The sequence below is a fragment of the Saccharomyces eubayanus genome, chromosome XIII (genome assembly GCF_001298625.1).
Source record: "Saccharomyces eubayanus strain FM1318 chromosome XIII, whole genome shotgun sequence".
NCBI lineage: Eukaryota > Fungi > Ascomycota > Saccharomycetes > Saccharomycetales > Saccharomycetaceae > Saccharomyces > Saccharomyces eubayanus.
In genome coordinates, this window is record NC_030972.1 from 791,096 (window position 1) to 816,706 (window position 25,611).

Below are 25,611 nucleotides of genomic sequence, written 5' to 3' on the forward strand. Positions count from 1 at the left end.
ATTCGGAGATAGTCAACCTTTTCTAGAAAAACTACCGCGTAACCATGAGTTTACTGCGAATGAATTCTTTCGTCGGTAAAAATAGATCATTAGAACGGTTAAAACAAACACTAAACATACTATCCATTCGTAACCAGAGACAGTTAAGTACCACTCAACAAGGCAGTAAATATACTCTTGGATTCAAGAAATATCTAAAACTTCAAAATGGGGAGGTTGGCTCATTTTTCCATGATGTACCTTTAGATCTAAATGAACATGAAAAGACTGTAAATATGATAGTGGAAGTCCCTAGATGGACTACTGGAAAGTTTGAAATATCCAAAGAACTGAAATTCAATCCCATTATACAAGATACGAAAAACGGTAAGCTTAGATTCGTAAACAACATTTTCCCATATCATGGCTATATACATAACTATGGTGCCATTCCACAAACGTGGGAAGATCCGACAATCGAGCATAAGTTGGGAAACGGCGACTTGGCTTTGAGAGGTGACAATGATCCTCTTGATTGCTGCGAAATTGGTTCAGACGTTTTGGAAATAGGTTCCGTAAGAAGGGTTAAAGTATTAGGATCACTAGCTTTGATTGATGATGGTGAATTGGATTGGAAAATCATAGTAATCAGTGTAAACGATCCCTTATATCCTAAACTTAATAATCTGGAGAATGTTCAAGAGCATTTTCCTGGGATTTTGGATGCTACCAGAGAGTGGTTTAGAAAATACAAAGTTCCAATGGGGAAACCATTGAATAAATTTGCCTTCCGTGAACAATATATGGACTCCGACAACGCCATCAAAACTATAAAGGAATGTAATAACTCGTGGCGTAAACTCATATCAGGATCACTACAGGCCAAGTACGACAACCTGCCAAATATAGAAAGGGCCGGTAAAGGTATTACGCTCAAAGATAGTAGTAAGCCTCCTTCTGAAATACCACCTGAGGTACAGAAATGGTACTATGTTTAGACACAGATACTCAGACAAAAGATCGCATTTTATATAGTTATTTAGCTTCGGTAACACCTGATGTAGTCTCCTTGTATATATTCTCGCCAAAAGGGATAAAGTAATTCATTCGTCCAATGTCATATTACAATGACAAAGCGAGAAGTCCTAGCTTTGAAAATTCCTATTTTCCCAGAAACATCTTACGAAAATCGTCATTAGACATTTGCTCTTGTTTATCTGCTGATTTATCCTTTATTTGATGAGTTGGTCTTCTCGGCATCGTGTTTATGCGACTAGGTTTCGCATCCTTTACGGTATTATTGTTCCGATTGCTGTGATACTTTTTCATGTCATTGATAGTGCCTGATCGTACCATTCTTCCCTGGAATTGAGAATTGTTAAGTATCATGGGCATCTTTGCTGCCAGTTTCTCATCTCTAAATATAATAATGGCGCCATTAAAGTCACTGACGAGATGTACTTTTTCAATTTGATTTTTATTGACGTGTATTTCTTCTTGAAGAAACTCTTCGATTTGGCTCGATGAAACCTTATCGGAAACTGGAAACAAACACGTCAATGATTCTAATTCTTTACTATTACGTAAAGTGAGAAGTCTTTTGACTTCCTTTCTTTCCAAAAATGGTTTCTTATCCGCCAAGCCGACAGAAATCTCCCTGTCGTGCAGCATAGTTTTATTCATTTGAAGAGCCTTTTCAGCATAACACTTCTTTTCAAAAGTTATAAATGCGCAGCAATTATTGAAGCTATGCTCTTTCTGTCCTGCAGGAATATTAATTTTTTCTATGTGACCAAATTGATCAAACAACTCCTTCAAGGTATTTTCATCGAGCAATTCTGCATTCACATTTCGTATGATAATTTCCCGTCCCTCTAATGTAGCGGAATCAGTCCGTTTGGACCTTTCGAGGGGGTTAGAGATCTTAGTGACCAACATATACCCTTCTATTTCAACGTCATTCAACTTTTCTACACAAGTATTTGCATCTTCTTTAGAAGTAACATCAATATAAGCGAACCTTCTGTTTGTATTGAAACGTAAACTAGGAAGCCGTATACTTAGGATGACAACGTTAAGATTTTTAAATAGGCCCCTAATTTCTCGCTGTGTGTAGTTTGGAGGGAAATTGGTCATCCATAATGTGCAGTCTACCAAATGAGACACTGTGATTTCATTCTGGCCTACAAGTTTATATGTCTTGGTCAGTGCTGCGAGGGCCCCATCATATTTGGTAAATTCAATACGTGCAAAACGAAAGCTCTTCTCGAGCGAATCTGCTATATCGACGTGTAAAATTGGGCCGCAGTCTTTAAAATATTTATAGACTTTGTTTTGGTTATAACTCTTTGGTAAGTTTTCAACTAGCACAGTCGTTAATTCTCTATTCCTTGTTGAAGTTTCATTCGCTTTCTTTGAAGATGATATTGCCGCTACTGAGGGGTCTACATCCAGGGGACGTTTTGACCGTGATGTGGTATCATGCGCATCTTCCATAGTTGCTGTTATAAATAAAATAGGTAGGCTCGTTTGTCGTGGCACTGTTCTATTACCAAAATGTAGTAAAGGTATTGAAATACTGGCATTGCTATTTTCATTATATGGCCGCTTGAAAAAATTTTAAGCGATGACTTAAAAAAAGATTCATAAACGTACATTATATAATTTATTAAAAGTAAGCAAAATCAACTTAGTGCCTCAATAAGTAGAAGGATATTTGCTGCATAATTTAATCAGATATGGATAGCAAAGAGTATCTTATATCGTATGGTTGGAAAGAAGGAGAAGCGTTTAAAGAAGGCGGTTTAAAGAGACCAATACTGGTCAAACATAAAAGAGATAAGAAGGGATTGGGTAACGCACCCGGTGGGAACGATGGTGAAGCATGGTGGGAAAGACTGTTTGACGGGCATTTGAAGAATTTAGACGTCAGCACCGACTCAAGTAATGGTGGTATCACATTTACTCAAAATGAAGTAGTTGCATCTGCCGTATCGAAAAGCAGCTCACCTCTATACAGATGGTTCGTCAAAGGGGAAGGTTTGAAAGGGACCATTGGAAACCGTAATGTAAAGAAAAAAGCCAGTATTGTGATATCGGATGCAAGTACAAGTAAATCGAAGAAGAAGAGAAGCAGAGGCGATGATGATGACTGCAAGGCAAAAAAAAAGAAGTTAAAGAAGGACAAAAAGAGTAAAGACGATATGAAGTGTGAAAAGGAGAGGAAAACCAAAAAGGATAGTAAAAAAGCTAAAAAAAGCAAGCAAAGTAGTAATGAAGATAAGAAATCTAAGCATAAAAAGGATAGAAAGATTAAAAAACACAAAAAGGAACAAAAGTCAGTTGGAAAACATAAAAAGGAGCATATATCATAATTTTAGTCTTATATGTGTATAAACTGATAAACCATTTTTATCATTAGTTGAAGTTAAAGTTTTTTATTTTACGATTTGTCACTCCTAATAAGTTTTAGGAATTGTATAAATAGATTGTCGTAAAAAGAGAAAACTGCAATTCATGATAAATACATTTATTGTTACATACGCTAGTACTAGAGGTAAAAGGAATACCGAGTTTTGAATACAGAGAAAGAGGAAATTGCTCCCTTTCTGGTTTCTCTGTGCTTTTGTTATCTTACCGAGATAAACAACGAATAAATAGGTTATGAGAGATAGTTTATAGCTGTCTCAGGCTTTGTCATTGGGCAGTTTTATGAGACAGTCATCCAAGTCGTAATCAGAGAGCTCATCCTCATCCATTGAATAGCCTTTGACCTGGAAAAAGGTCCTCTTGTTTAAAGCATCTTCAGTTTCTTTACGATTTAATTGTTGTAGTTTGGATTTATCTTTTGATGTCAACCTTTTGTCCTTTAGCAACTTTTCCACAGGTATGTAGTTTTCTCTTGTCTTGCTTAACAACTCTTTCAAACATGAATTAGTCTTCTTGGGCTGGTTATACTTTTTTAACGTCTGCTTAGGTAATTTAAACTTTCCTTTTTTGAACTTTTCTGGAATATCGTTGTATAATTCCAACGATTTCATATATATATCTGTCATATCTTCATTCATTTCGCAACCTCTCGATATTATGTCGTGGTATGTGAATTTGATTCGTCGATTGGCCTGGATGGGCTCGTCGTCTATCTGACTTATCCTTATATTGTTAGAATGCATGTCCTGCCTTACGTCAAATTCGTTCTCCTTTGCTATTTTATCATGCAGTCCCTCGAATAGACTATCCAGTTTAACTAGAATATTTCGGGATATTTCGTTCGGTATGTTCAGTTCATCTACATCTACCGTTACACCATGCTCGAAAGCTGATTTGGAAAGACATTTTTGCCACTGAGCATCCAATTCCACTCTCATCATATCAGAAGCATGAACCAAAGCTCTGTCTGAAACCTCTCCAGGCTGTATGTTTACGTTTTCAATACCTTCCGGTATATCTTCGTACAATTTATCCACGTGAGGGTCAATGATCGTGTTGGGATTGGGCCAACTTGTCCAATTATCCTTAATTTGGGTCTTCACAAATTGGTTTACTTCGTAAAAGTGCTTTCTCTCATTTGCCCTGTATAATAGTCTTTTTAAAAGGTACGCAGAGTATAAATGCAAAGAAAGATCGACTCTATGTGAGTGCTCTAAAGAGTCCAGTAGTTCGTTTGCCATTTTTAAAGTCTCCTTATCAGCTGTCGTGATAGCAATTTCAGAACCCTCTATGATATCTTCGATCGGAACATCGATCTGAGTTTCAATTTGACCTTCTTCGTCGGAATCACTCATTGAAAACCTACGTAGTAATCACTTGTAAAATTCACTTCTTCGTTTGAGAAAAAGCACAGTTCTTTGATATATTCTAAAACTATTTGAACAGAAACAACCACGGGCGCATTAAGATGTTTACTTTCAATATAAAATGTTCATGCGGTTCCTGTTACTAAGTATCCTCGAACACGAAAAGGCCTTTTGTTTATTTTGATGTGAAAAATTATAAAAAGTACTATCTAAAACTTTTGAAAGTGAAGTGTTACGCTAAAAAAGATACAGAAAACCCAAAAGACAGAAATAGTTAACTGGTTAAGGGAGCCTTTTAATATTTTAGTAGAAATCAAGCACACTTCTCTTGTAGAAAGGCTAATGTATGTAAGGAATTGAAAAAAAAGTCGGCGGATATATTCATATAAAATAAAAAATATTCAAACGATGCGTATACAGTTCAAACACCGTAAGCTTTACGGTATTCTTCAATCGCCGATTTTTGCTCCGGAGATAGTTTGCTCCCCATAAACTGCACCACGTGAGCCAGTGAAACGATACTTAATACAGGAACGTTGAACCTCTTTGATACAGATTGAGTAGCACTTAATCTTTCTGGATTAGACTCATGGACTATTTCTTGTCTATCTAGGGCAATGATACAACCAACAACCCTACCCTGAGCCATACTAATGATGTCAAATGCTTCGTTGATTGCCGTTCCCGCGGTCATGACATCATCGATAATTAAAACCCTCTTGTCTTCAAGACATGCTCCCACGATTATGCCACCTTCGCCATGATCTTTAACCTCTTGCCTGTTGAAAGCATATTGAACATTTTGGAATTTAGTGCCCCCAATTTCTGCGAGTTTGACACACACAATAGCAGCCAGTGGGATACCTTTATAAGCTGGACCGAAGATAACATCGAATTTTAATTCCGATTGAATGATAGCAATTGCATATGCAGTAGCCAAATTTGCTAGCAGCTTACCAGAGTTAAACAGACCTAGATTAAAAAAATATGGCGATTGCCTACCTGAATTTAGTTTGAATGACCCAAATCTCAAGGCTTGGCATTCCAGTCCAAGTTCTAGGAAAGTTTTCTGATAGTCCTCTAAGGTTATAGCAGTAGCGGGCATTTCTTGATTATTCTTGATTTTTCTTGAAAAATAGTTGTTTTCTTTTAACGTAGAAAGAGAACCTGTAGTAGTCTTTACCCTAAATAAGAAAGCGGGGGGTCTTTCTTGAAAGTTAATGGCTCCTTAAAGCTCGAAAGGCGTATGAAAATCAAACCCAAAGGAATACCCGGTGGTTTTGAGAGGAGTGGAACCATGTGAGCCAAGTGTGATTAGTATACACTGCATGATATATGCCATGGCGGTGAGAGGGCACGTGAGAGCTAATAATTAGATGAGGTTTTTTCTATAATCTTGGAAAGAAACAAAGAAAGCAAATGAGACATTATAGAGAGTATATATAAGGCCATTCTTTACTGTTATATCTAGTTTTAGTAGTTCAGGGCAATTTGAATCGAGGATACGACTGTGGAGTAAACAATGGTAGGTTTTTTGGGATTTTTATATTTTATACTTTTTTTGTAAATTATATTATATTTCACTTGATTGATCAATAATGATACTGCCTGGTACACTTAGGCACACTCGCCGATTGGCTTTATAATTGTCGCAGAGCACTTGTTTATGCTATCCTGAGCCCAATTGCGCAATTTGTGATCGCCTGTAGTATTAGGGGTATCAGAAATTTGTCGAAGAGCTGCTGCTCTCTTAGCCAGTGGTACCGCTCCTAACACAACACCGTTAAATTTCATAATCGTGGAGTTATCGATAGCATCACACTTGGACACTCGGTGCTTGGATATCTCTGTAGATATTATACCGAACCCGGTAATAACATTTGACCATATGTCGGATTGACTTGCGTGACAATGATCATACAACATCATGCTCCCTGCGTTACTGCCTGTGCCAATGTTTTAATATATCCTCCCACCACCCCAAGTGCAATAGCCATTTTCTTTACCGCTACACCCAGTCCCAGCCCATACTGAGGCACAAACATCATAATCATCCTTGCTTACTATTCTAAAACTATGCTTACCTTGTGTATTTAGATACATTGGTCCTCAAACAGCTCTGCCACCTATATCACCGCACCTACTACTATCAGAATATGCCATAACATTTGCATTGCCAACTGCTGGAAGCTGCGACACTAATAGTTTTACGAGCGGAAGTTATGATGTCTTCAATAGATATCTTCATTTCGTATTCATAATAACGATGATAATGGAAATAAGATAAGTAGTTTCTCTATCTAGCCCAATTGAGGTCCCAGCAAACACCGCTGTTTATATAAGTCGGTTACTAGCAATCGCTTGATTTTTGGGATTTGGCCAATATCGAGTCGAATAGGAGGTTTGCTATAGAAAGAATTGAATAGGTTGGATAAAATAAACGTTTCTACAGTCAGGTCAAAGTAAACCTACTGAAATTGAACGGTATGCGTTCGAGGCTCAAGGTGTGCCAAAAGACAATAAAAATCTTATTAGCTCGTACAGCCCGTTATTACTATGTGCAGGTGTTTCCTGGTTGTAGCTACGACATCTTTCCCTCCCTTGGGAAACTTCGCAATAGTTGCTCAAGTTTTTTAAGTTGCAACAAGAAAAATGCAGTCACATTCACGAAGAAGTAATCCTTAATCGTGTGACAAAGTAATGGTACACCCAGACGCTTGATTCACCAAAGGAAACCATTAGAAAATCAATTTACTTGTGGCCTTTCAAAATTGTTGAACGAATTCAAGATAATTCGTTTTGAAGTAGACCTACCATTAGTCAAAAAGACACATCATGTACTCATCGAATGGCAGAAACCGTTCAATAAAAGGACTGTTATGAAATGAAGAGATTGCGGTTCCAAAATGAACTAGATAGTAGTATTTTCCAATTAGTCTACGTAGAACTTGTATCGGACGTTCTGATTGGCAATATGTAGCCGCAAGATTGCTACTATATTTAGTTCATTTAACGCCTAATTGTCTTTTGTCGGTAAACGCAGTATTTGCAAAACGATTGACTCTTTCCTGACATAAACATGTTAGGAAGGAATAAGAGATCTGTAATACCTGAGGAATCTATCGTCTTCCGGCGTGGATTAAAGCATACTCAATTCGAAAATTTATGGACTACAAAGAGGGCCCCATATGATTCTTTAGAAACCTTTCTTTTTCCTATTAAAGATTCTGGAGCAGCCTCATTCCACCATATTTCTGGGAAGGGGAGTGCACGTAGCAGTTCTTACCTGTACAAACATGTTGCTTAATCAAATGACAATTCACACATGTGATTCGCATATTCTCTTGCCCCTAGATGTGATCAAAAACCTCTTGATTCAATTCTGATATCGTGGATGGATACCGAAGTAACGACTGGACAGTAGAAAAACCGTAAAAGGTTCCTTGGTATTGATTGACTAATTTTTTCAAGTACGTAAATACGCTTTTGATACGTTAGTGCCCTGTTCGCTCCAACTGTGTAGTGAGCTCAGGAATTTTTTGGACAGTTTCCAATTTTTCTTATTTATTTGCACTGCCTAGTCAGCATGTTTTATCTGGTCTTCCGTTAATCGTTCTAGTCTGGCTAGTACAGCACTACACCAGACATCTTTATCATATAACATTTTCAAACTCTCAAAAAGCTCTTTCTAAATCAGTGCGAATCAGACCGAGATGTACGTGATAAGGAGCGCCTACTAAGATCTCTGAACCGTACGGGTTGATGGCTTGAAGACATTAACTGAGATCGGCAATCCAGGCGGAAAAATTCGTCGAGACGGTTCGTTCCTACTCTGAGGCGAAAGCAACGGAAGTCTATTCCGAGAATGAAATGACGACCGTGTAGTGAACAGCAGAATGTTGAAGTACCTGCGTGACAGATAAAAGTTCCAGTTCTCTGGGGAGATGATCTGTTTGTGGATCCTAGCCACATCCAGCACCTTTTTATCTTGTAACTCTTCTAGTACGGCGGCCGATCCTTTCATACCGGGATATTTTGCTAATCTGTAACCGTTTCCTATGATGAATGAGATTGATAGTGGCGCGAAACTCAATGCTTGCTTATTTCCTCCTGTTTCCTTCTTTAAAGTGAAGTTCACTAGTGGCAGAGCAATTTGTCTAAAGGCGGGCAGAAACTTTTTTAGAAATTGCATATTCCACATAAGCGCTGTACGCTCTTGATCTTGTTCTTTACCTCCCTTTCCCTGATTGTATCGCACCACAACGGTTAAATTTAGCGTCGAGAAACTTTGGCGCCTAGGAGTTTGACGGATTGTTGGCCGAGCTCGTAATTGTGTACTCTTGCAGTTAACCTAGTAATGTATTCGATTGTTCCCAGCGTGATTCTTTTGTGTGGTTCAAGATCAGAATGTCGTTTTAGGAGACTGCTACGAAATCGAGATGCTGGAACAGATCGGACATATGTCTGATGAAAGTATTAAATGTGTTAGCCAGCCCAAAAGGATATTACTTGGCGTTGATATATGCTGAAAGGTGTGGCAAAACTGGTTGATATTTGTGCTCGTTCTCGTTGGGTGATTTACCTCTATGTGTGCTAAGTATAATACACTATGACGGCTCCTCTGGCTCCTTCCTTTTTTTATTCTTCTGTGATTTGCAGTTCTTGCCATGACCGCAATGCCAAAAGCAAGTCAACCATACAGCTTTGGACGTCTTTCTATATTGTGATTGAGCATCACTGGTCGAGCAAGTGTGCTTGCAGAAGCGCCAAATGTATCCTTTTCTTGACTTAAAAAAAATTTACGCAAGGATGTGAATTATCAAAAAAATGAAATCAGGTCCTACCCGGATTCGAACTGGGGTTGTTCGGATCAGAACCGAAAGTGATAACCACTACACTATAGGACCGTAATCTTCTGATGGTGATGTTAGTTAAAGGCTCGGTAGTTATGGAATTCGTAAATAGCATTACATCCAAACGTACGCACTCTGTGTCATCATTGTTGGAAGATTGGAAGCAAGAACAGCCGAGTAGAAAACGGCTCTGACCTGGCGTTAGTAGCACAATGTGCATTTTCTAGGAGGGAGAGCAGCAATGCCGGTAATGATAGTTATAAGGTGAATAATGGAACAAGAGTCGACTATCGTCCATATATTGCTGTTTTTTACAATGTGACACAAACTTCAATATCAGTAAATCGAGGTTTAGAATGTCATCGATTTTGACGAAGGCTGAACGGCAATCACTGATGTTGTAATAGGATCAATGAATGAAATTGTATAAAAAAGACAACAGCAAGCAAAAATTGCAAATCTCCTTTGATGGAATCCTAAATACATGAGGAAAACATCTCGTATAGTCTATATGGGAAATAAAATACTATAACATTGAATAAAAATGGAATCTCGAAATTTCTCGTCCAATTTTAATGGTTAGTAGTAAGGAGAGAGCATGTGCAGGAATGCGTGTATCCTCTACCACAGGCGCAACGGTTGCGAGTGGGAGTGTAATTGTCTGTGCCAAAAAAAAAATGAGTTGCAGTACCTTTTTTTGTCGTTGTTTCGTATAGCTATCGTTAATGGAAAGGAGTCTTTTATTCGACAAACTCGATCATTTATCTCGTTCATTTTTTTTTTATTTTTTCTTTTATATATATATATATAAATATAAATACGTACAAATACATACAACGGTATAAATAAAGGGTTGAAATAAATACTGAGAGAGGAAAAAAAATCTTTTCTATTCTAATTCCTTTTTTTTTTGAGTTCGACCACATTATGTATAAATAAAACCTGACATTCATTCGTACTTCATCTTTGACAAGGGAGCATCAGGACCCAAGTAGGTACCAAATACATCGTCCCAGAACCAAGAGGTGACACCAAAGCCCAACTGATAGTTCTTGTAGTGATGTTCCAAGTGATACTTCTTCAACTTACGCATAAAGGAAGGCAATTTGGAATGGTGAATAAAGTAATGACATTCGTCGTAACAAACATAACCGAAAAGACCACCGGCGAAGCCAGCATAAGCCCAGTACAGTGGCAATAAAGCGAAAACTACCTTGTAGAATGGAGCACACAGAATGACAAATAAAGTGGGAGGCATCACCAAACGGTACCCGTCCATGGGTAAGTAATGGTGGCAACCGTGTAGTAGAAAATGAGTGGCGAAGGCGATGTTACTTTCGGGCAGCCAATCATCAAAATGAAACAAGAAACGATGCAGACCGTACTCGATCAAAGTCCAAACAAACACACCGACGCAGAACAGGAAGCAAGCAAATAGCGAGTTCATGTTCTTCAAAGCAACACTCATATGGTACACCACCACGGGCACCCACGCGACGGGGACGACCCACCAAGCAGTCTTGGTTAATGGTTCCAAGAAATTACCGAACAATGGAGCAGATCCATTACCGTAATGCCTTGGTCTGTGAATTTGGTCGACGTAGAAATCTTTCGTGAAGTCGCTACGTATGATCTGCATCAACAAAGGCCGTTTCAAATCCAGAAACTTGTGTTTCTTGTAGTCACTCCCGTAGTCGGTGGCAATACTTAGCTTCTCCTCAGCGGGCAAATCCTTGACAAAAGTAGTAGAGTCGAACTCCGTCCCATCGGCAGATAGCTGCACTTCGACCTTATGGTTCTTGTTGGTAAGCAACCTCGCAGCCTCTTCGTCAGTGGCCAAATAACCAATCAAATACTCGTCCTCCAGGATTTCGTACGCGGATTCGCTGTGTTCATGTACATCGCTGTCTTTCATTATCTCCGTGATGTCCTTACCAGCGTAGTCCAAGATGAACTCCTCACCACCGGGGTGCTCGCCCAAAAACCTGGTCACATCATAAATCTTTCTGTTCTGATAAGTAACCCAGCAATCCTTGGCAGTGTTGTGTTCTTCTACCGTCTTCTTAGAAAACAGCTCCAGTGTCTTGGAAGTATTGCTCGACATCTTCGTAGTTTTGTTCTATCACTATTCCTTACAGCTCCTCACGCAAAGAATAGGAAAGTGTTCTCAAACAATAGACACAATAGCTGCTATTGCCAACTATCATCTGTTCTTATATGGTTGTAAACCAAAATAAAAAAATACCGGCAACAAGATGGCGCACATCAGTAAATCCCCGCATAAACCCGTTATATTTCCGGGTTTATGCGGGCTTTTCTTAGCAGAACGGCTCCGCCGGTAAGGCACCTTTTTCCGGCCCGTGAGCAACTTTTCTACTAAAAGCTGGACGGTTTTTCTGTGCAATAGACTATTGTCTTCTGAGAGAGTTGTCGTTTGTCACATCTTCGTGGGTGGACTATTGTGTTTGGGGAATTTGTTGCCAGAGTTGCACGTTGATGAGCATGAATTTGTTTTTCTTTATATGTACGTGTGGTGTGTATGTGTCTATGTATGCAGCGCGCCGAAGCCCTCTCAAAGCTGTTGCTGTTCCTTGTCGTGGCCCGCCTGTTCCATGTACAGGGTGTGGTTGACAAGGTTCAGGTAGGCGTACATGAAGTTACTCAGCAGGACCTGCTCGCGCAGTTCTCTCTTTGAGTTGCTCAGCTTCAAGTGGCTTAGCCTGTAAATGGCCCTTTCGACGTTGATCGGTAGGCGGTGGTCGAACATGACGACCGTGGAAACGGTCAGCAGAGGCAACGGGAACCCGAAGGCGCTGTCCGTGAACTGGACCGGGGCGTTTGGTTTCTCGGACTTCTTGACATCTGCGAAGGTCAGCTTTCTTGGGGGTAACACGGATGTATGTCTCAGAGCAGGAGCTGGTGAGGCCGGTGGGTCCGCTAGAGCCGCTGTTTGGTCCTTCTGCTCATGGCCCGTTTTTTTCTGAGCATGCTTGGAGTGCTGTCCGTTCGAGAGGTTGGTCGTATTGCTTCTCTTTTCCTTGTTCTTCTTCTTGGTGTCCGCTTCTTCGCAGTCTCTTGAGTTGCTCTTGGTGCTACTTACGCTGATGGCAGGTTGTAGCTTGGGCAAACTCTCGGCATCGCTTTCTTCGTTGTTTGCTATTCCTGGTCCACTGGACTCTCCCTTCATTTGTAACTGTAATGGCTGAGGTTGCGGCTTCAATTGCGGTTGTGGTTGTGGTTGCGGCTGCAGCTGCGGCTGCTGTGACTGCGGTTGCAGTTGTGGTTGGGGCTGTAATTGCGATTGCATTTGCGTATCGCTAGTGCCCTTCATGTTTATTTCTCGGGAACCGTGACGGCCCTGATGGTGACGGTTGTGGTGAGGGCGATTGTGTAGCACAATAGGCTCGGTAGGCTCTCTACCATTTTTGCTGGCTAGTTTCTTCAGTTTCATTTCAGGAGCGTGCGCAGTGTCATTGTTTGGTGTTGGCAATGACGGCAATGGCGCCGCTTCATGCTTGTGATGTGCTTTCCTCCGGAATAAATTGGCGAATGTTTTCTCGATTTTCTGTCTTGTTTGAGATGTGGACGTGGATGCATTGGAATTGTTCGCTTCCTCTTTGTTTATCGCCTCGGTCTTCTCACCGCCATTGAACATCGAAATGTGATGTTTCTTGGAACTGTCGCGCTCCATTCTTTGCGACTCCACATCTTCTTCACCCTCGTCATCCCCTTGGCTTTCTCCAGTATCCTCCTCCTTATTCATCTTATTGTTTAACCATGTCCATCCATTTCTTCGGCGATGGCGTTTAGTCTCCTTGCTATCTTCTGTGGCAGCTGACACAATTGTCTCCGTTGGTTCTTCTTGTGGTTCCAACTCTTGTTCGACTGAGACGTCTTCAACCTTACCAACTTCCAGCGCTTTGTCCTTTTCTATTCCCATTTCCTTTTCCCAGTCGCCGCTAGATTGTGTATAATGGTCATATATGTCTTGAAAATCACCGATGGACCCAGGTGAACTCATAGGGTCAGACTCGTCGTCTTCCTGCTTGAAAGGTGATTTGGGCGAATTTATTCCCATTTCTAAAGTATTCTCAGCCAAATGCAAACGGCTCACGTCCTCGTTTTTTGTTTCTTCCAATACCTGCTCTTCCTCCTGCTCTTCTGTGTGTGACCTAATCCTGTAAGTATTGAATCTGCTTCTTTTCAGAGATGATCGTTCTGGCCAACTTGAGTCACTGCTGATTGGCATATTGGAGGCATATTCAACATCATCCGAAGTTTCCGTTTGTGAGCCGGTAACTTTATCATTTTCTTCTTCATATTTGGTTTCTGAATCTTTGGGCCTTGATCCATCTCCTTTATCTGAATATGAACCAGCCATATTAAGTGTTCTAGCTAATGTTATGGCATCATCATCTGTCAGCCCCGCGCTATTCGAAATCTTTGTCAGTTCTTCAGTAATATCTCTTAATGATATTGGTCTTTCTCTTATTCTGGAAGTTCTTTCCTTCACTTTATTTACAGTCATGGAATCGTCGTCTTCTTGTCCGATATCGTCTCCACTATCACCAAATTCCGTGTATGACCTTCGCAACGTTGAAGGTCTTCGTATTAGTGAAGCATTCCCATGCCTTGGCATGCCCCTGTTCACATTAACCACATTTAAATTCTCCTTATTACCATATGATTCTGTTTCTCCGGGCGCCTCATCGCTTTCATTATTATTATTGTTATCATTATCGTCATTGTCGCTTAGTCGTATATTCTGTAAAGTATCCTGAACAAGCTCTAAGTAATTATCGGGCTTAACGTTAGGGTGCTGATTAGCAGGGACCCATAATAAGTTGTTTTTTAGTGCATTAGCATTCAACTTTCTTGACGGTGAATGGACGACTTTTTTATGACCTGTATAGTTGCCTTGTCTACTCTTATTATAGGGTTCTGTGTCTGCACTATTTAGCACATGCAATTTTTCTAATGGCGTTGGATCGCTATATCGCGTATTATTCATGCTTGTTGTGACATTCGGTGTTGACGTAGAACTCGAAGTCGCACCGGACCATGACCTTCTCCCGTTAGATTCGCCACCAAATTTTATATCTAGTTCCGGATCAATCAACAAATCCATGGACCCGATCGATAATCTCTTAAGATTCTTTACGCTTCGAATTTCATTATCAAGGGACTGAGCAGCGATCAAAACTTCTGACTTCCGTTTATCTCTTTGAATAGCTGCTGTCCTGTTGTTTGATTTCATACGCAACATGCTATCGTTGGGTGTACTGGACATGATAAAAGAAAAGTTAGACCTTTTTTATATTGAGAATAAGCAACTCACAAAGCAAACCAGAATTAAGACCTTAATTTTAATAAACTGAAAAAAATTTGAAAAAAAAAAGAACAAAACTTCGAAATCTGTTGAGCTACCTTCTCTCTACCCTCAGATTAAACAAAACCAGCTGTTGCCAACACCAATGCTTCGTTATTAGGCCTCCAATACGAGTTATATATACTTTAGAGTGCTTTAAATTCTTTCATCAAAACACCAAAACTCGATTTTTTTCACTCTGCCGAAACAAAAGCCCGATCGCTCGATGTGATGTATAATAATGGTAATGAAAATGCGTTATAAGATACAAGAAAATTTGAACGGTATATAGGTACATAGGACGACTAGAGTGCTATTCTATAACCAGGGGTCCCTACCATAGTTTGCAAGCTATCCTTCAAGGATATGAGTCCAATAAGCAACAGACCGAAGTAGCATTTGTTCCAGATTGAGACCAGCTTGGAAGTGAACCCTGTTTTCTTGTCTACTACTGTAAAATGTAAATTTAGTCTCGATGGGCCCGGGAATCCCATGAGATTGCATAGGGCATGTAGGGCAATACAGCACCACAGGTTTCCGCCCGTTCTCACAAATACAAACTTGGTCAGTCCACCAAAGAGTGTTGTGTACAGGATTTGGAAGCATGTGGTCAGTAAAATAGATAGAGTTGTCATGGAACCTTCCTGAAATTGCTCGTAGGCATGATGTGCGTGTGCGAGTCCAAAAAACAGTGATGGCTGCCAATATAATTGTTGATAGCTTAGCTGTGAATGTGGTATTAGGTTCAAATAAGTTGTTAAGAGCATTGAGGTATAAAATATTTCTTCAGTTATTGGCGCAAATATAAAATTTCTGAAACTCCAAATATTTAGAAATTCATGGTAAAAATCCTCTAGTATAGAGCTTTTTGGGGTTAATAAATGATATAGTACAAAATCCAGCACGGGACCACAATATAAAGTGACAATCAATATAACGCATTTGGCCAAATCTTTTACAAACTGACCGAACTGCCAATGGTTTGGTATTGCCCTGTAATAACCGGGGATAATACCCAAATCAAAAAACGCGTCTTTGAAACTTATAGGTGATGTGGTACTCGATAATTGAGATTGCAAAAATGGTACAAAAAGTAAATTGAAAAGTAGCAGAATTGTCAGCTTTTGCATGCGAGATTTTATGGTTCGAGGATTATCTCGTTTGGATCCTTCCGGTTGCGAAGTTGCGTATAATGGTAGGACATATGATATAGAAATATACAGAAGTACCAAAAACGTTGGTACTGGCAGCATTGTTGTTGTGATTGTCTTTATTTTGTTTTAACAGTTCAATGCATCATTTTTTTGTTATTTTTTTTTAAATTTTCTATGTTTTGGTCTTCAAACCTCGAAGACTGAAGGTTTAAAAAAAAAATGGATTTAACAACGTCAAAGGGTCGTAACTAAAAACGAAAAGCAAACAAACAGAGAAGGAATGTGTTAATAGGGAGAAAGTCTACTAGAAGAATTTTATTGATGATTGTACGGAATACAAAAAAAGAGGGCGATACACACTTGCTTCTGTATACAATTATGAGTATATCTTATCTATATGAAAAGTAACGAACAGTTCCTTTTTTTTTTTTATTTTTTTTTGTTATTACTGTCACACTTGCCTAACAGAAATAGGAATATCAATCACGGCTACACCAAGATGATTTTCAAATTTAATCATTACTCGAACACAATAGAACCTACAGCATAAGCAGCTCTCAAAACTTGGAATTAAAGTTTCTTTGATATCTTTATTAAATTCCAGGTTTACATTAATGTCTCTTTTATATTGCAAAGGAGCAATTTTGACCCACCTATGGATGATTTGGTCGGTAAATTTCAAAGAAGTGGACGAGTTGCCGCTTGGCAAGAATAAACTACTCTTAGATGAAGACGTTACCGGAGTTAAAGATGCTGAATTGGGTGACGACGAATTACCGTTACCTGTATGCGATATTGAGTCCTCAGATGATACGCGTTTCGGATGTTGCTTCAAAGTGTTAATTTGTTTTTTGAAAATATTTGATAAATTATGAACGTTAACATTCAAGTTACAAATACTTTCAATATCATTAAGCAGCTGTGACGTAACAAAATCGGTAAATTTCAATTCCTTGAGCCTGCGGTTCCCTCTTCCCGTGTTGTATAACTCGTTTAATTTAAGAAAATTTTTATTGAATTTGGTTTCATATTCACAAATTTTTGAATGGAAATCGTCATACAGCGCTTTGATCCCAGCGAGTTTTTCTTTGTTCATCAATAATTCAGAGTTAAATTTGATCGGAATAGAATTATCAGATTTGGCTGTTATGCATATCAGTTCTGTGGTGATTGAATGAATTTCCGGTGGGTCGTGAGGTAAACTATTATCAGATTCGATACAAGTTAGTTGTAAATCAATCTTCTCCAGTGGTTTTTTAACATCATCAGGGATCAACTCGGACAATCTTTCCCAGTTTTCTTGGTCTTGCTTACTTTTGGATTCAAAAACATTCGTCTTTCTAAGTAGCGAAGGTGACCAGTATGGCAAACCTTGTCTAGGAACCTTGGCCTTTACCAGTATCAACCCGGTCCTTTCGTTGTTACTTGTCAGGTCATGTTTATTCTTTGTAGTACTCGAAGAAGTGGAATTTGAGCTGGAACTGCCATTCAAAAAATGTGAGAAATTTAAAAACGATGTGGAGTTGGATTTGTTTTTCAGTTTATACTTCAGTTCACTTTCAACAAAGGAAACCCAATTTCTGGAAGGATCAGAGGGATAGCTACTATTTCCAGTACGGTTATTTTCGGCGCTGTGGCCTAGTTTCAAATCGTTGTAATTGACCAAGTAGTCATTTCTATTCTTAATATGCAGTTGGTCCAATTTCCTTTGCAATATTTCTTGAGAATTTAATTCTATAAATTCATCAATGCTGCCACTCAAATCTGCACCGTGTATATCATGGTTTGTTATAGGTTCCTTCTTCTCTAACCTTTCAAATACTTTTTTCAGGGCGTCCAATCTCTCTTGCACCAGCCTAGTGAGATCGTTCAACTGATTCATGGTGGTTCTTTCCCCGACGACATTACCGTCAAACCCAAAGGGAATGACCCTTAGATTGTATTCTCTCTCCTTCATGATGTATAGTTTAGAGGTCTTTTGGTCCTTGCCGACGATCCTTGCATCGATAGTGTAGTTGATGGAAAGATTATCGTCAGACATATCGTTAGTCAAGATTGGGGAGCCCTTGGTACCCAAATGCCCGCACCCGAGGACACCATTGACCTTGACCCCAGAGTACTTACAATTATTTCTATATTTATCAATACCGAAGCTGGGAGGCAACAAACAATGGGAGAAATGCTCCTGTTTACAAGTGACATCTAGTAGTTGCAGTGGTAGTTTGAAGATAAAGAATTTCTTGTATTTGACTCCTGGTTCCAAGACCCGACTATTGTTTAGGCCAAACACGGAATCATCGTAGTCTACGTCTGCCGGAATGAAGTCTACACCGGACCCCAACGCGATCTTTGAGTATGACCAAGAAGCACTCAGGTCGACCATACGTAAAAATCTCTTGATGGTTCTTTTCCCCTTGACCTTGTCAATGATGGAAATGTATGACTCCAAAGTGACATAGAACATCTCGAACTTCAAGCTCGTTTGCGACTTGTTTTCAATGGTGATGAAACCGTGAATCAAATCGCCTGACGTATACTCTTTCAAGATCGATTCCTCTTCCGGCTTCACGTGCGGCATAGGCGCATGCTTCGTCGTCTTTATGCAGATTTCGATAGGCGTGGACATCTTCGGTAAAGTGTACAGTTTATCGATGAAAATGCTGTCTGCCTCATTCAGATCGTCGAGTATGGGAGCCGCGTCCAACAGATCTTCATCAACGATAGTGGGCTGCTGTGCCGCGATGCTGTGATGTTCTGTTCGGAGGGGAACCAAGTTTTCCAAATTCGATGTGGATGATGAAGGCGTGGCACCCAATGCGTTAGTGGACAACAGTTGATGCGAGAGATCAGTGCTCGAGGCCGCACCGCCAGTTGTAGGCGTATTGCTGGCCTCCTGGTATGAAGGCGGGAAGTCGTGTCTGTCCGGGTCGACGTTCCCCTGCGGGATGTGTCTATGCAAGGCGTTGTACATCTCAAAGGAGGGAAGAACGTCCACGACGTTGTTAATGTCTCCATCCGTCCAGGACCTCCCAGTGTCAACGGGCGTCGCGTTCGCAGTAGCCCTTCTCAGCGGAGAATGGTTCATACCAACAGTAGCAGCAGCAGGATTAGCCTGCGAGTGCGAGTGCGCCAGCTCCGGACGTCTCAATCCGAGAATCCCCGTCGCAGACGCGCTTCTGATCCACGATTTTGGAGAATGCAGCGATGGTGACCTCGAACTACCTTTGACAGCGTTCTGTTTCTGCCTGCCACGACCTCTTGTGCCTGCACCGGAATTTCCAGTTGCCGTAGTGTTTGAAGTGGAATCCGACCGTTGAGGACGCAACAGAGGCCTCTTTTTCGGCGAAAACCCGGGCTCATTAGAATCCTTAACCATGTGGCGTATGATATACCTGTCTATCCTCACTAGAAGCGTCTTGTCTCACTTGCAACACCCTTCTTCCGTTCATTATTGCCTTGCTCTTCATTGCTACTTTTATGAAGGCTCGAACGGCCTCTGAAACCGGGTTACGGCCCGCCAAAAAGGGAAGAAATAATTTAAAGCCAGTTTTGATTTCAAGCCACTGGTGAACAAGAGTTAAGCAAGAAGAAGCAAGGACACCAGAAGACTACTAGCACGGTGATGTCGTTGAATGTACATGTAAAGTCTGGACAAGACAAGTGGGAAGTGAGCGTGGCGCCCGAGAGCACAGTGTTGCAGTTCAAGGAGGCAATAAGCGAGGCGAACGGGATCCCGGTGGCAAATCAGAGACTGATCTACTCCGGGAAAATTTTGAAGGACGACCAGACCGTCGAGTCGTACCATATTCAGGACGGACATAGCGTCCACCTGGTTAAGTCGCAGCCCAGGCCACAGGCTGGCGCTGCAACGGGTACAGGTGCAGGTGCAGACGCAGGTGCAAGCGCAAACGCAAGTGTAAGTGCTACTCCGAATATGTCATCGGGACAGAGTGCAGGTTTCAATCCATTGGCCGACTTGACCAGTGCGAGGTACGCTGGCTACTTGAACATGCCCTCTGCTGACATGTTTGGCCCGGACGGCGGTGCGTTGAACAACGACTCCAACAATCAGGACGAGCTCTTGAGGATGATGGACAATCCGATCTTCCAGTCGCAGATGAATGAAATGCTGAGCAACCCGCAGATGCTGGACTTCATGATTCAGTCCAATCCGCAATTGCAGGCCATGGGCCCACAGGCTAGACAGATGCTGCAGAGCCCTATGTTCAGGCAGATGCTCACCAACCCAGACATGATCAGACAGAGCATGCAGTTTGCCAGAATGATGGACCCTAACGCTGGCACTGGCTCCGCCGGCGGCGCAGCCTCTGCGTTCCCTGCCCCCGGTGGGGACGCTCCAGAGGAGGCCGCCGACACGAACGCTGCTCCATCGTCTAACGCAGGGGCCAACGCCGCAGCAAACCCATTTGCGTCCCTGCTCAACCCTGCATTGAATCCTTTCGCCAACGCAGGCAACTCTGCGGCGGCCACAGGGATGCCCGCCTTCGACCCTGCGTTACTAGCGTCCATGTTCCAACCACAGCAAGCCGCTGCACAAGCGCCCCAGCCAGAGGATACAAGACCACCAGAGGAGCGCTACGAGCACCAATTGAGACAATTGAATGACATGGGCTTCTTCGACTTCGATAGAAACGTCGCGGCCCTCAGAAGAAGCGGCGGTTCCGTCCAAGGTGCTCTCGACTCCCTACTGAACGGCGACGTCTAAGCCCGCACCTCGACTACACACCCCACACCTCTATGCGACCCCACCGGCGTATCTACTACGTATTACATATATCCATCAATAATATATCAATATCATATATAATATAACATTAACACTGTGAAAAAACGCGCCCTTGCGAAAAAAAGGAAAATTTTTTTTTATACCTGCAGTATAAACATACAATACAAATAACTATCCATCCTAGTAAATAAACCCCCTCTTTCTTCCATTTAGTTCGCGACAAGGGTTTTAGATTTAGCCATTATAGCGGTATTTGCATTGACTGTGCATACATAAGCAACAGCACATCATGACCACGCAGATAAGGTCTCCCGAAGGCTTGCCGTATCCTATTCAGATCGATAAACTCATCCCTAGCGTAGGCTCATTTCTTCAAGAAGGGGACAGATTGCTCGTTTACAAGTTTTGGTATCTGGTCGAAAGGCCCTCTGATACCAGCGATGATGATAACGACCACGACTCTTCTCCTGGCGGCGGCGGCGGTGGTAGTGTGTCTCCGCCAACCAAACAACTACGTGAATCGATAGAGTTCTTCGAAAGCCCCTACGAGGGCGATTTGATAAGTTGGAACGTAGACGTGGGCGACGAAATAGCCACTGCTAACCAAGTTATCTGTGAAATCAAAAGACCTTGCAACCACGATATCGTATATGGTGGTCTGTGCACTCAATGTGGGAAAGAAGTCTCCGCAGATGCGTTCGACGGTGTGCCATTGGACGTCGTGGGGGACATGGACTTACAGATTAGCGAAACCGAGGCCATCAGAACAGGGAGAGCCTTAAAGGAGCATTTACGACGGGACAAGAAGTTGATCTTGGTCGTGGATTTAGATCAAACCATCATCCACTGTGGTGTAGATCCTACCATCGCAGAGTGGAAAAACGACCCTAATAATCCAAATTTTGAAACGTTAAGGGACGTCAAGAGTTTTACTTTGGACGAGGAACTGGTATTACCACTCATGTACATGACCGAAGACGGCTCTGTACCCAAACCACCTCCAGTAAGAAAATGTTGGTACTATGTCAAAGTAAGGCCTGGTTTGAAAGAATTTTTCGCCAAAGTGGCCCCTCTTTTCGAAATGCATATCTACACAATGGCCACACGGGCTTATGCCTTACAAATTGCCAAGATCGTGGACCCCACGGGTGAACTGTTCGGTGATAGAATTCTATCGCGTGACGAAAATGGGTCGCTAACCACAAAATCTTTAGCTAAACTGTTCCCTACCGACCAGTCAATGGTAGTGGTTATTGATGACAGAGGTGATGTCTGGAATTGGTGTCCGAACCTGATTAAAGTTGTCCCTTATAATTTCTTCGTTGGTGTGGGTGATATCAATTCTAATTTCTTACCCAAGCAGTCCGCTGGAATGTTGCAACTAGGAAGGAAAACGAGACAAAAGAGTCAAGAATCTCAGGAATTGATAACAGACATTATGGATAACGAAAAACAATTACAAGAAAAAATAGATAAAGAAGTCAAACGCCAAGAAGAACAACTGAACCATCAATTGGCTACTGCAGAGGAACCTTCTGCAAATGAATCCAAGGAAGAATTGACCAAGAAACTAGAATACTCAGCATCCTTAGAAGTCCAACAACAAAACCGACCCCTGGCTAAACTACAAAAACATTTGCATGACCAAAAACTACTAGTCGACGACGATGACGAACTACACTACCTGATGAGTACATTATCAAACATTCACAATACGTACTATCAAATGTTATCACAACCAAGTGAACCAGAGCCAAACCTAATGGAAATCATACCAAGTTTAAAGCAAAAAGTCTTTCAAAATTGCTATTTTGTCTTTTCAGGTTTAATACCCCTAGGAACCGACATACAAAGGTCGGATATCGTGATATGGACAAGCACGTTTGGCGCGACTTCCACCTCTGATTTAAATTACCTAACAACACATTTGATCACTAAGAATCCCGGTACTTACAAGGCACGTCTGGCGAAAAAATTCAACCCAGATATCAAAGTTGTCCATCCAGATTGGATATTCGAATGTCTGGTGAACTGGAAGAAAGTGGATGAAAAGCCTTACACCTTAATCGTGGATAGCCCCATTTCTGACGAAGAATTACAAAGTTTCCAAAAACAATTACAAAAGAGACAAGAATATCTGGATCAGCATCAAGAACAGCAGCATATGTTAATGCCGCAAGAAAATACAAATTTATTCGCTACCGGTACATCGTGGCTGAACGACGACGACGACGAAGATATTCCGGATACAGCCAGCGATGACGACGACGATAATGACCACAACAGTGAAACTGATGATGAAAAGGACTCAGGAGACATTGACAGAAAGAGAGGTATCGAGGACGGTCTTGATGAAGCACCACAGAAGAAGACCAAGGCAGAACATTCACAGGAAGACGGTCCTGCACAACATGAAGAAGAGGGAGAAAATAATGAAGATAGCGACTCACAGTTGGAGGAAGAGTTAATGGATATGCTGGATGGCTAGCCGGAACAAGCCAGACAGACTGTATACGTCTTTTCATTTCCCTCTCTGTTCTTTATACATTTGTAATTGTTAATAATACACGTTTTTCAACCAATTAATAAATAGCAATAGCACTAATTTCTGCTCATCTTTTATATTCTTCCTCTTTTGTTTTTTTTCCCTACTGTGCATTATTTTTCTTTTGTTTTTGCGAGTATAATAGGGTCCTTTTTCTCTGTCCCCAAATCCCTGACATGTTCTCGAGCACTGAGTTACAAAAGACCAAGGAATGTCTCTGCAATTTCCAGATAACATCCCGTCTGACCTGAAAGGTCCCATATCCTTATGGTTCAATCAAGACCGTAACCCAGAAACTATAGAAGAAGTCACTGCACTTTGCAAAAAATCCGACTGGGATGAATTACATAAGAGATTCGACACTAGAATTCAATTTGGTACTGCTGGTTTGAGATCAGAAATGCAAGCCGGGTTTAGTAGAATGAACACCTTAGTGATTATACAAGCTACCCAGGGACTGGCCACCTATATAAAACAACAGTTCCCAGACAATTTAGTAGTGGTAGTGGGACACGATCATAGATTTCATTCTAAAGAGTTTGCTAGAGCCACAGCAACTGCATTTCTTCTGAAAGGATTCAAAGTACACTACTTAAACCCTGACCACGAATTTGTTCACACACCCTTAGTTCCCTTTGCAGTAGATAAGTTGAAGGCCTCTGTCGGTGTAATGATAACAGCGAGCCATAATCCAAAGATGGATAATGGATACAAAGTATACTATTCAAATGGGTGTCAAATTATTCCGCCACATGATCATGCCATTTCTGATTCCATTGACATGAATTTAGAGCCATGGGCCGATGTCTGGAATTTTTCTGAAGTTTTGGACAAGGGCCTCAAACAGGGGAAATTGATGTATTCTAGAGAAGAAATGTTGAAGTTATATTTAAAAGAAGTATCTAAAACCTTAGTGGAGACCAACCCACTAAAGTTTGAAATAAAGGCTAAACCATGGTTTGTGTACACTCCAATGCATGGTGTTGGCTTTGACATTTTCAATACCATCGTGAAAAAGACAATGTCACTAGTGGAAGGTAAAGATTACCTATGTGTTCCTGAGCAACAAAACCCAGATCCTTCTTTCCCGACTGTTGGGTTTCCTAATCCTGAAGAAAAAGGTGCCTTGGATATCGGTATGCGGTTAGCAGAAGAACATGACATTAATTTACTAGTTGCCAACGATCCTGATGCTGATAGATTTTCTATTGCCGTCAAAGACACACAGTCAAATAGATGGCGGCAACTAACAGGTAATGAAATTGGTTTCTTATTTGCATTTTTTGAATTTCAAAGATATAAGAACATGGATGAAGAATTTCAACAAAGCCATCCATTAGCTATGTTAAGTTCAACAGTGTCTTCACAAATGATCAAAAGAATGGCAGAAGTGGAAGGCTTCCTTTACGAAGATACACTAACTGGATTCAAGTGGATCGGAAACCGTGCAATCACTTTGGAAAAGGAAGGGTATTATGTTCCGTTTGGTTTCGAAGAAGCGATAGGTTACATGTTTCCAGCAATGGAGCATGATAAAGATGGTATTAGCGCTGCTGTTGTTCTTTTGCAAGCTTATTGTAAATGGAAAATCGATTCTAACCTAGACCCTATAGATATCTTGGAAAATGGATTTAAAAAGTATGGCGTATTTAAAGAGTACAATGGCTATTATACTGTTCCAAGCCCACTTGTTACAAATGAAATATTTGAATACATTAGAAACGTCTATACCCCAAAAGACGTATCATATCCTCCATTTATCGGTGGAGAAATCGAAGTAGTTTACTATCGAGATTTAACTACTGGATATCAATCTGATACTCCCGACCATAAACCTGTTCTGCCAGTGGATCCAACATCTCAAATGATAACATTATCTGGAAAGCCAAGTGACGGAAATGCTAATGAGTACATTCGTCTCACTCTTCGTGGGTCAGGGACGGAACCAAAGCTTAAAGTCTACATCGAAGCCTGTGCGAATAACGAAAAGAGGGCTTCTTACTTGGCGAAATTAACATGGGATGTATTGAAACGTGAGTGGTTTAGACCGGAAATAATGAATATAACCACTAATTTTTGAAGCTGCCCCATTTATACCGGGACCTATATACATTTACTAAGGAATATACCGTTTTATTCGATGTTTATTACTATACCTATATTATTATA

At 41.0% G+C, this 25,611-nt stretch overlaps 13 protein-coding genes and 1 non-coding gene across 14 annotated transcripts; 5 read left to right on the plus strand and 9 right to left on the minus strand.

The window, feature by feature from the left end:
• Nucleotides 1–44: 44 nt before the first annotated feature.
• On the plus strand, nt 45–977 carry PPA2 (inorganic diphosphatase PPA2; the record flags this gene model as incomplete). Its single annotated transcript, XM_018367379.1, has 1 exon — nt 45–977. The coding sequence occupies one exon, from the start codon at nt 45–47 to the stop codon at nt 975–977; it is 933 nt and encodes a 310-aa protein (XP_018220313.1).
• Nucleotides 978–1,140: 163 nt separating this feature from the next.
• PRP24 (U6 snRNP complex subunit PRP24) lies at nt 1,141–2,475 on the minus strand (the record flags this gene model as incomplete). The annotated part of the gene is made up of 1 exon (XM_018367380.1): nt 1,141–2,475. The coding sequence occupies one exon, from the start codon at nt 2,473–2,475 to the stop codon at nt 1,141–1,143; it is 1,335 nt and encodes a 444-aa protein (XP_018220314.1).
• Nucleotides 2,476–2,717: 242 nt separating this feature from the next.
• On the plus strand, nt 2,718–3,353 carry TMA23 (Tma23p; the record flags this gene model as incomplete). Its single annotated transcript, XM_018367381.1, has 1 exon — nt 2,718–3,353. One exon carries the CDS (start codon nt 2,718–2,720, stop codon nt 3,351–3,353), a length of 636 nt encoding a protein of 211 aa, XP_018220315.1.
• A 312-nt stretch (nt 3,354–3,665) lies between these two features.
• RRN9 (Rrn9p) lies at nt 3,666–4,763 on the minus strand (the record flags this gene model as incomplete). The annotated part of the gene is made up of 1 exon (XM_018367382.1): nt 3,666–4,763. The coding sequence occupies one exon, from the start codon at nt 4,761–4,763 to the stop codon at nt 3,666–3,668; it is 1,098 nt and encodes a 365-aa protein (XP_018220316.1).
• A 433-nt stretch (nt 4,764–5,196) lies between these two features.
• Nucleotides 5,197–5,880, minus strand: URA10 (orotate phosphoribosyltransferase URA10; the record flags this gene model as incomplete). Its single annotated transcript, XM_018367383.1, has 1 exon — nt 5,197–5,880. The coding sequence occupies one exon, from the start codon at nt 5,878–5,880 to the stop codon at nt 5,197–5,199; it is 684 nt and encodes a 227-aa protein (XP_018220317.1).
• A 2,631-nt stretch (nt 5,881–8,511) lies between these two features.
• Nucleotides 8,512–8,976, minus strand: DI49_4356 (uncharacterized protein; the record flags this gene model as incomplete). Its single annotated transcript, XM_018367384.1, has 1 exon — nt 8,512–8,976. One exon carries the CDS (start codon nt 8,974–8,976, stop codon nt 8,512–8,514), a length of 465 nt encoding a protein of 154 aa, XP_018220318.1.
• A 634-nt stretch (nt 8,977–9,610) lies between these two features.
• On the minus strand, nt 9,611–9,682 carry DI49_4357. The gene has a single exon. It is a non-coding gene; the product is annotated as a tRNA-Gln (tRNA).
• Nucleotides 9,683–10,577: 895 nt separating this feature from the next.
• On the minus strand, nt 10,578–11,732 carry SCS7 (fatty acid alpha-hydroxylase; the record flags this gene model as incomplete). Its single annotated transcript, XM_018367385.1, has 1 exon — nt 10,578–11,732. The coding sequence occupies one exon, from the start codon at nt 11,730–11,732 to the stop codon at nt 10,578–10,580; it is 1,155 nt and encodes a 384-aa protein (XP_018220319.1).
• A 468-nt stretch (nt 11,733–12,200) lies between these two features.
• On the minus strand, nt 12,201–14,918 carry ZDS1 (Zds1p; the record flags this gene model as incomplete). The annotated part of the gene is made up of 1 exon (XM_018367386.1): nt 12,201–14,918. One exon carries the CDS (start codon nt 14,916–14,918, stop codon nt 12,201–12,203), a length of 2,718 nt encoding a protein of 905 aa, XP_018220320.1.
• A 383-nt stretch (nt 14,919–15,301) lies between these two features.
• On the minus strand, nt 15,302–16,249 carry RCE1 (CAAX prenyl protease; the record flags this gene model as incomplete). The annotated part of the gene is made up of 1 exon (XM_018367387.1): nt 15,302–16,249. The coding sequence occupies one exon, from the start codon at nt 16,247–16,249 to the stop codon at nt 15,302–15,304; it is 948 nt and encodes a 315-aa protein (XP_018220321.1).
• A 352-nt stretch (nt 16,250–16,601) lies between these two features.
• BUL1 (ubiquitin-ubiquitin ligase BUL1) lies at nt 16,602–19,526 on the minus strand (the record flags this gene model as incomplete). Its single annotated transcript, XM_018367388.1, has 1 exon — nt 16,602–19,526. One exon carries the CDS (start codon nt 19,524–19,526, stop codon nt 16,602–16,604), a length of 2,925 nt encoding a protein of 974 aa, XP_018220322.1.
• A 246-nt stretch (nt 19,527–19,772) lies between these two features.
• On the plus strand, nt 19,773–20,876 carry DSK2 (ubiquitin domain-containing protein DSK2; the record flags this gene model as incomplete). The annotated part of the gene is made up of 1 exon (XM_018367389.1): nt 19,773–20,876. The coding sequence occupies one exon, from the start codon at nt 19,773–19,775 to the stop codon at nt 20,874–20,876; it is 1,104 nt and encodes a 367-aa protein (XP_018220323.1).
• A 310-nt stretch (nt 20,877–21,186) lies between these two features.
• FCP1 (protein serine/threonine phosphatase) lies at nt 21,187–23,385 on the plus strand (the record flags this gene model as incomplete). The annotated part of the gene is made up of 1 exon (XM_018367390.1): nt 21,187–23,385. The coding sequence occupies one exon, from the start codon at nt 21,187–21,189 to the stop codon at nt 23,383–23,385; it is 2,199 nt and encodes a 732-aa protein (XP_018220324.1).
• Nucleotides 23,386–23,653: 268 nt separating this feature from the next.
• Nucleotides 23,654–25,522, plus strand: PRM15 (phosphoribomutase PRM15; the record flags this gene model as incomplete). The annotated part of the gene is made up of 1 exon (XM_018367391.1): nt 23,654–25,522. The coding sequence occupies one exon, from the start codon at nt 23,654–23,656 to the stop codon at nt 25,520–25,522; it is 1,869 nt and encodes a 622-aa protein (XP_018220325.1).
• Nucleotides 25,523–25,611: the final 89 nt, after the last annotated feature.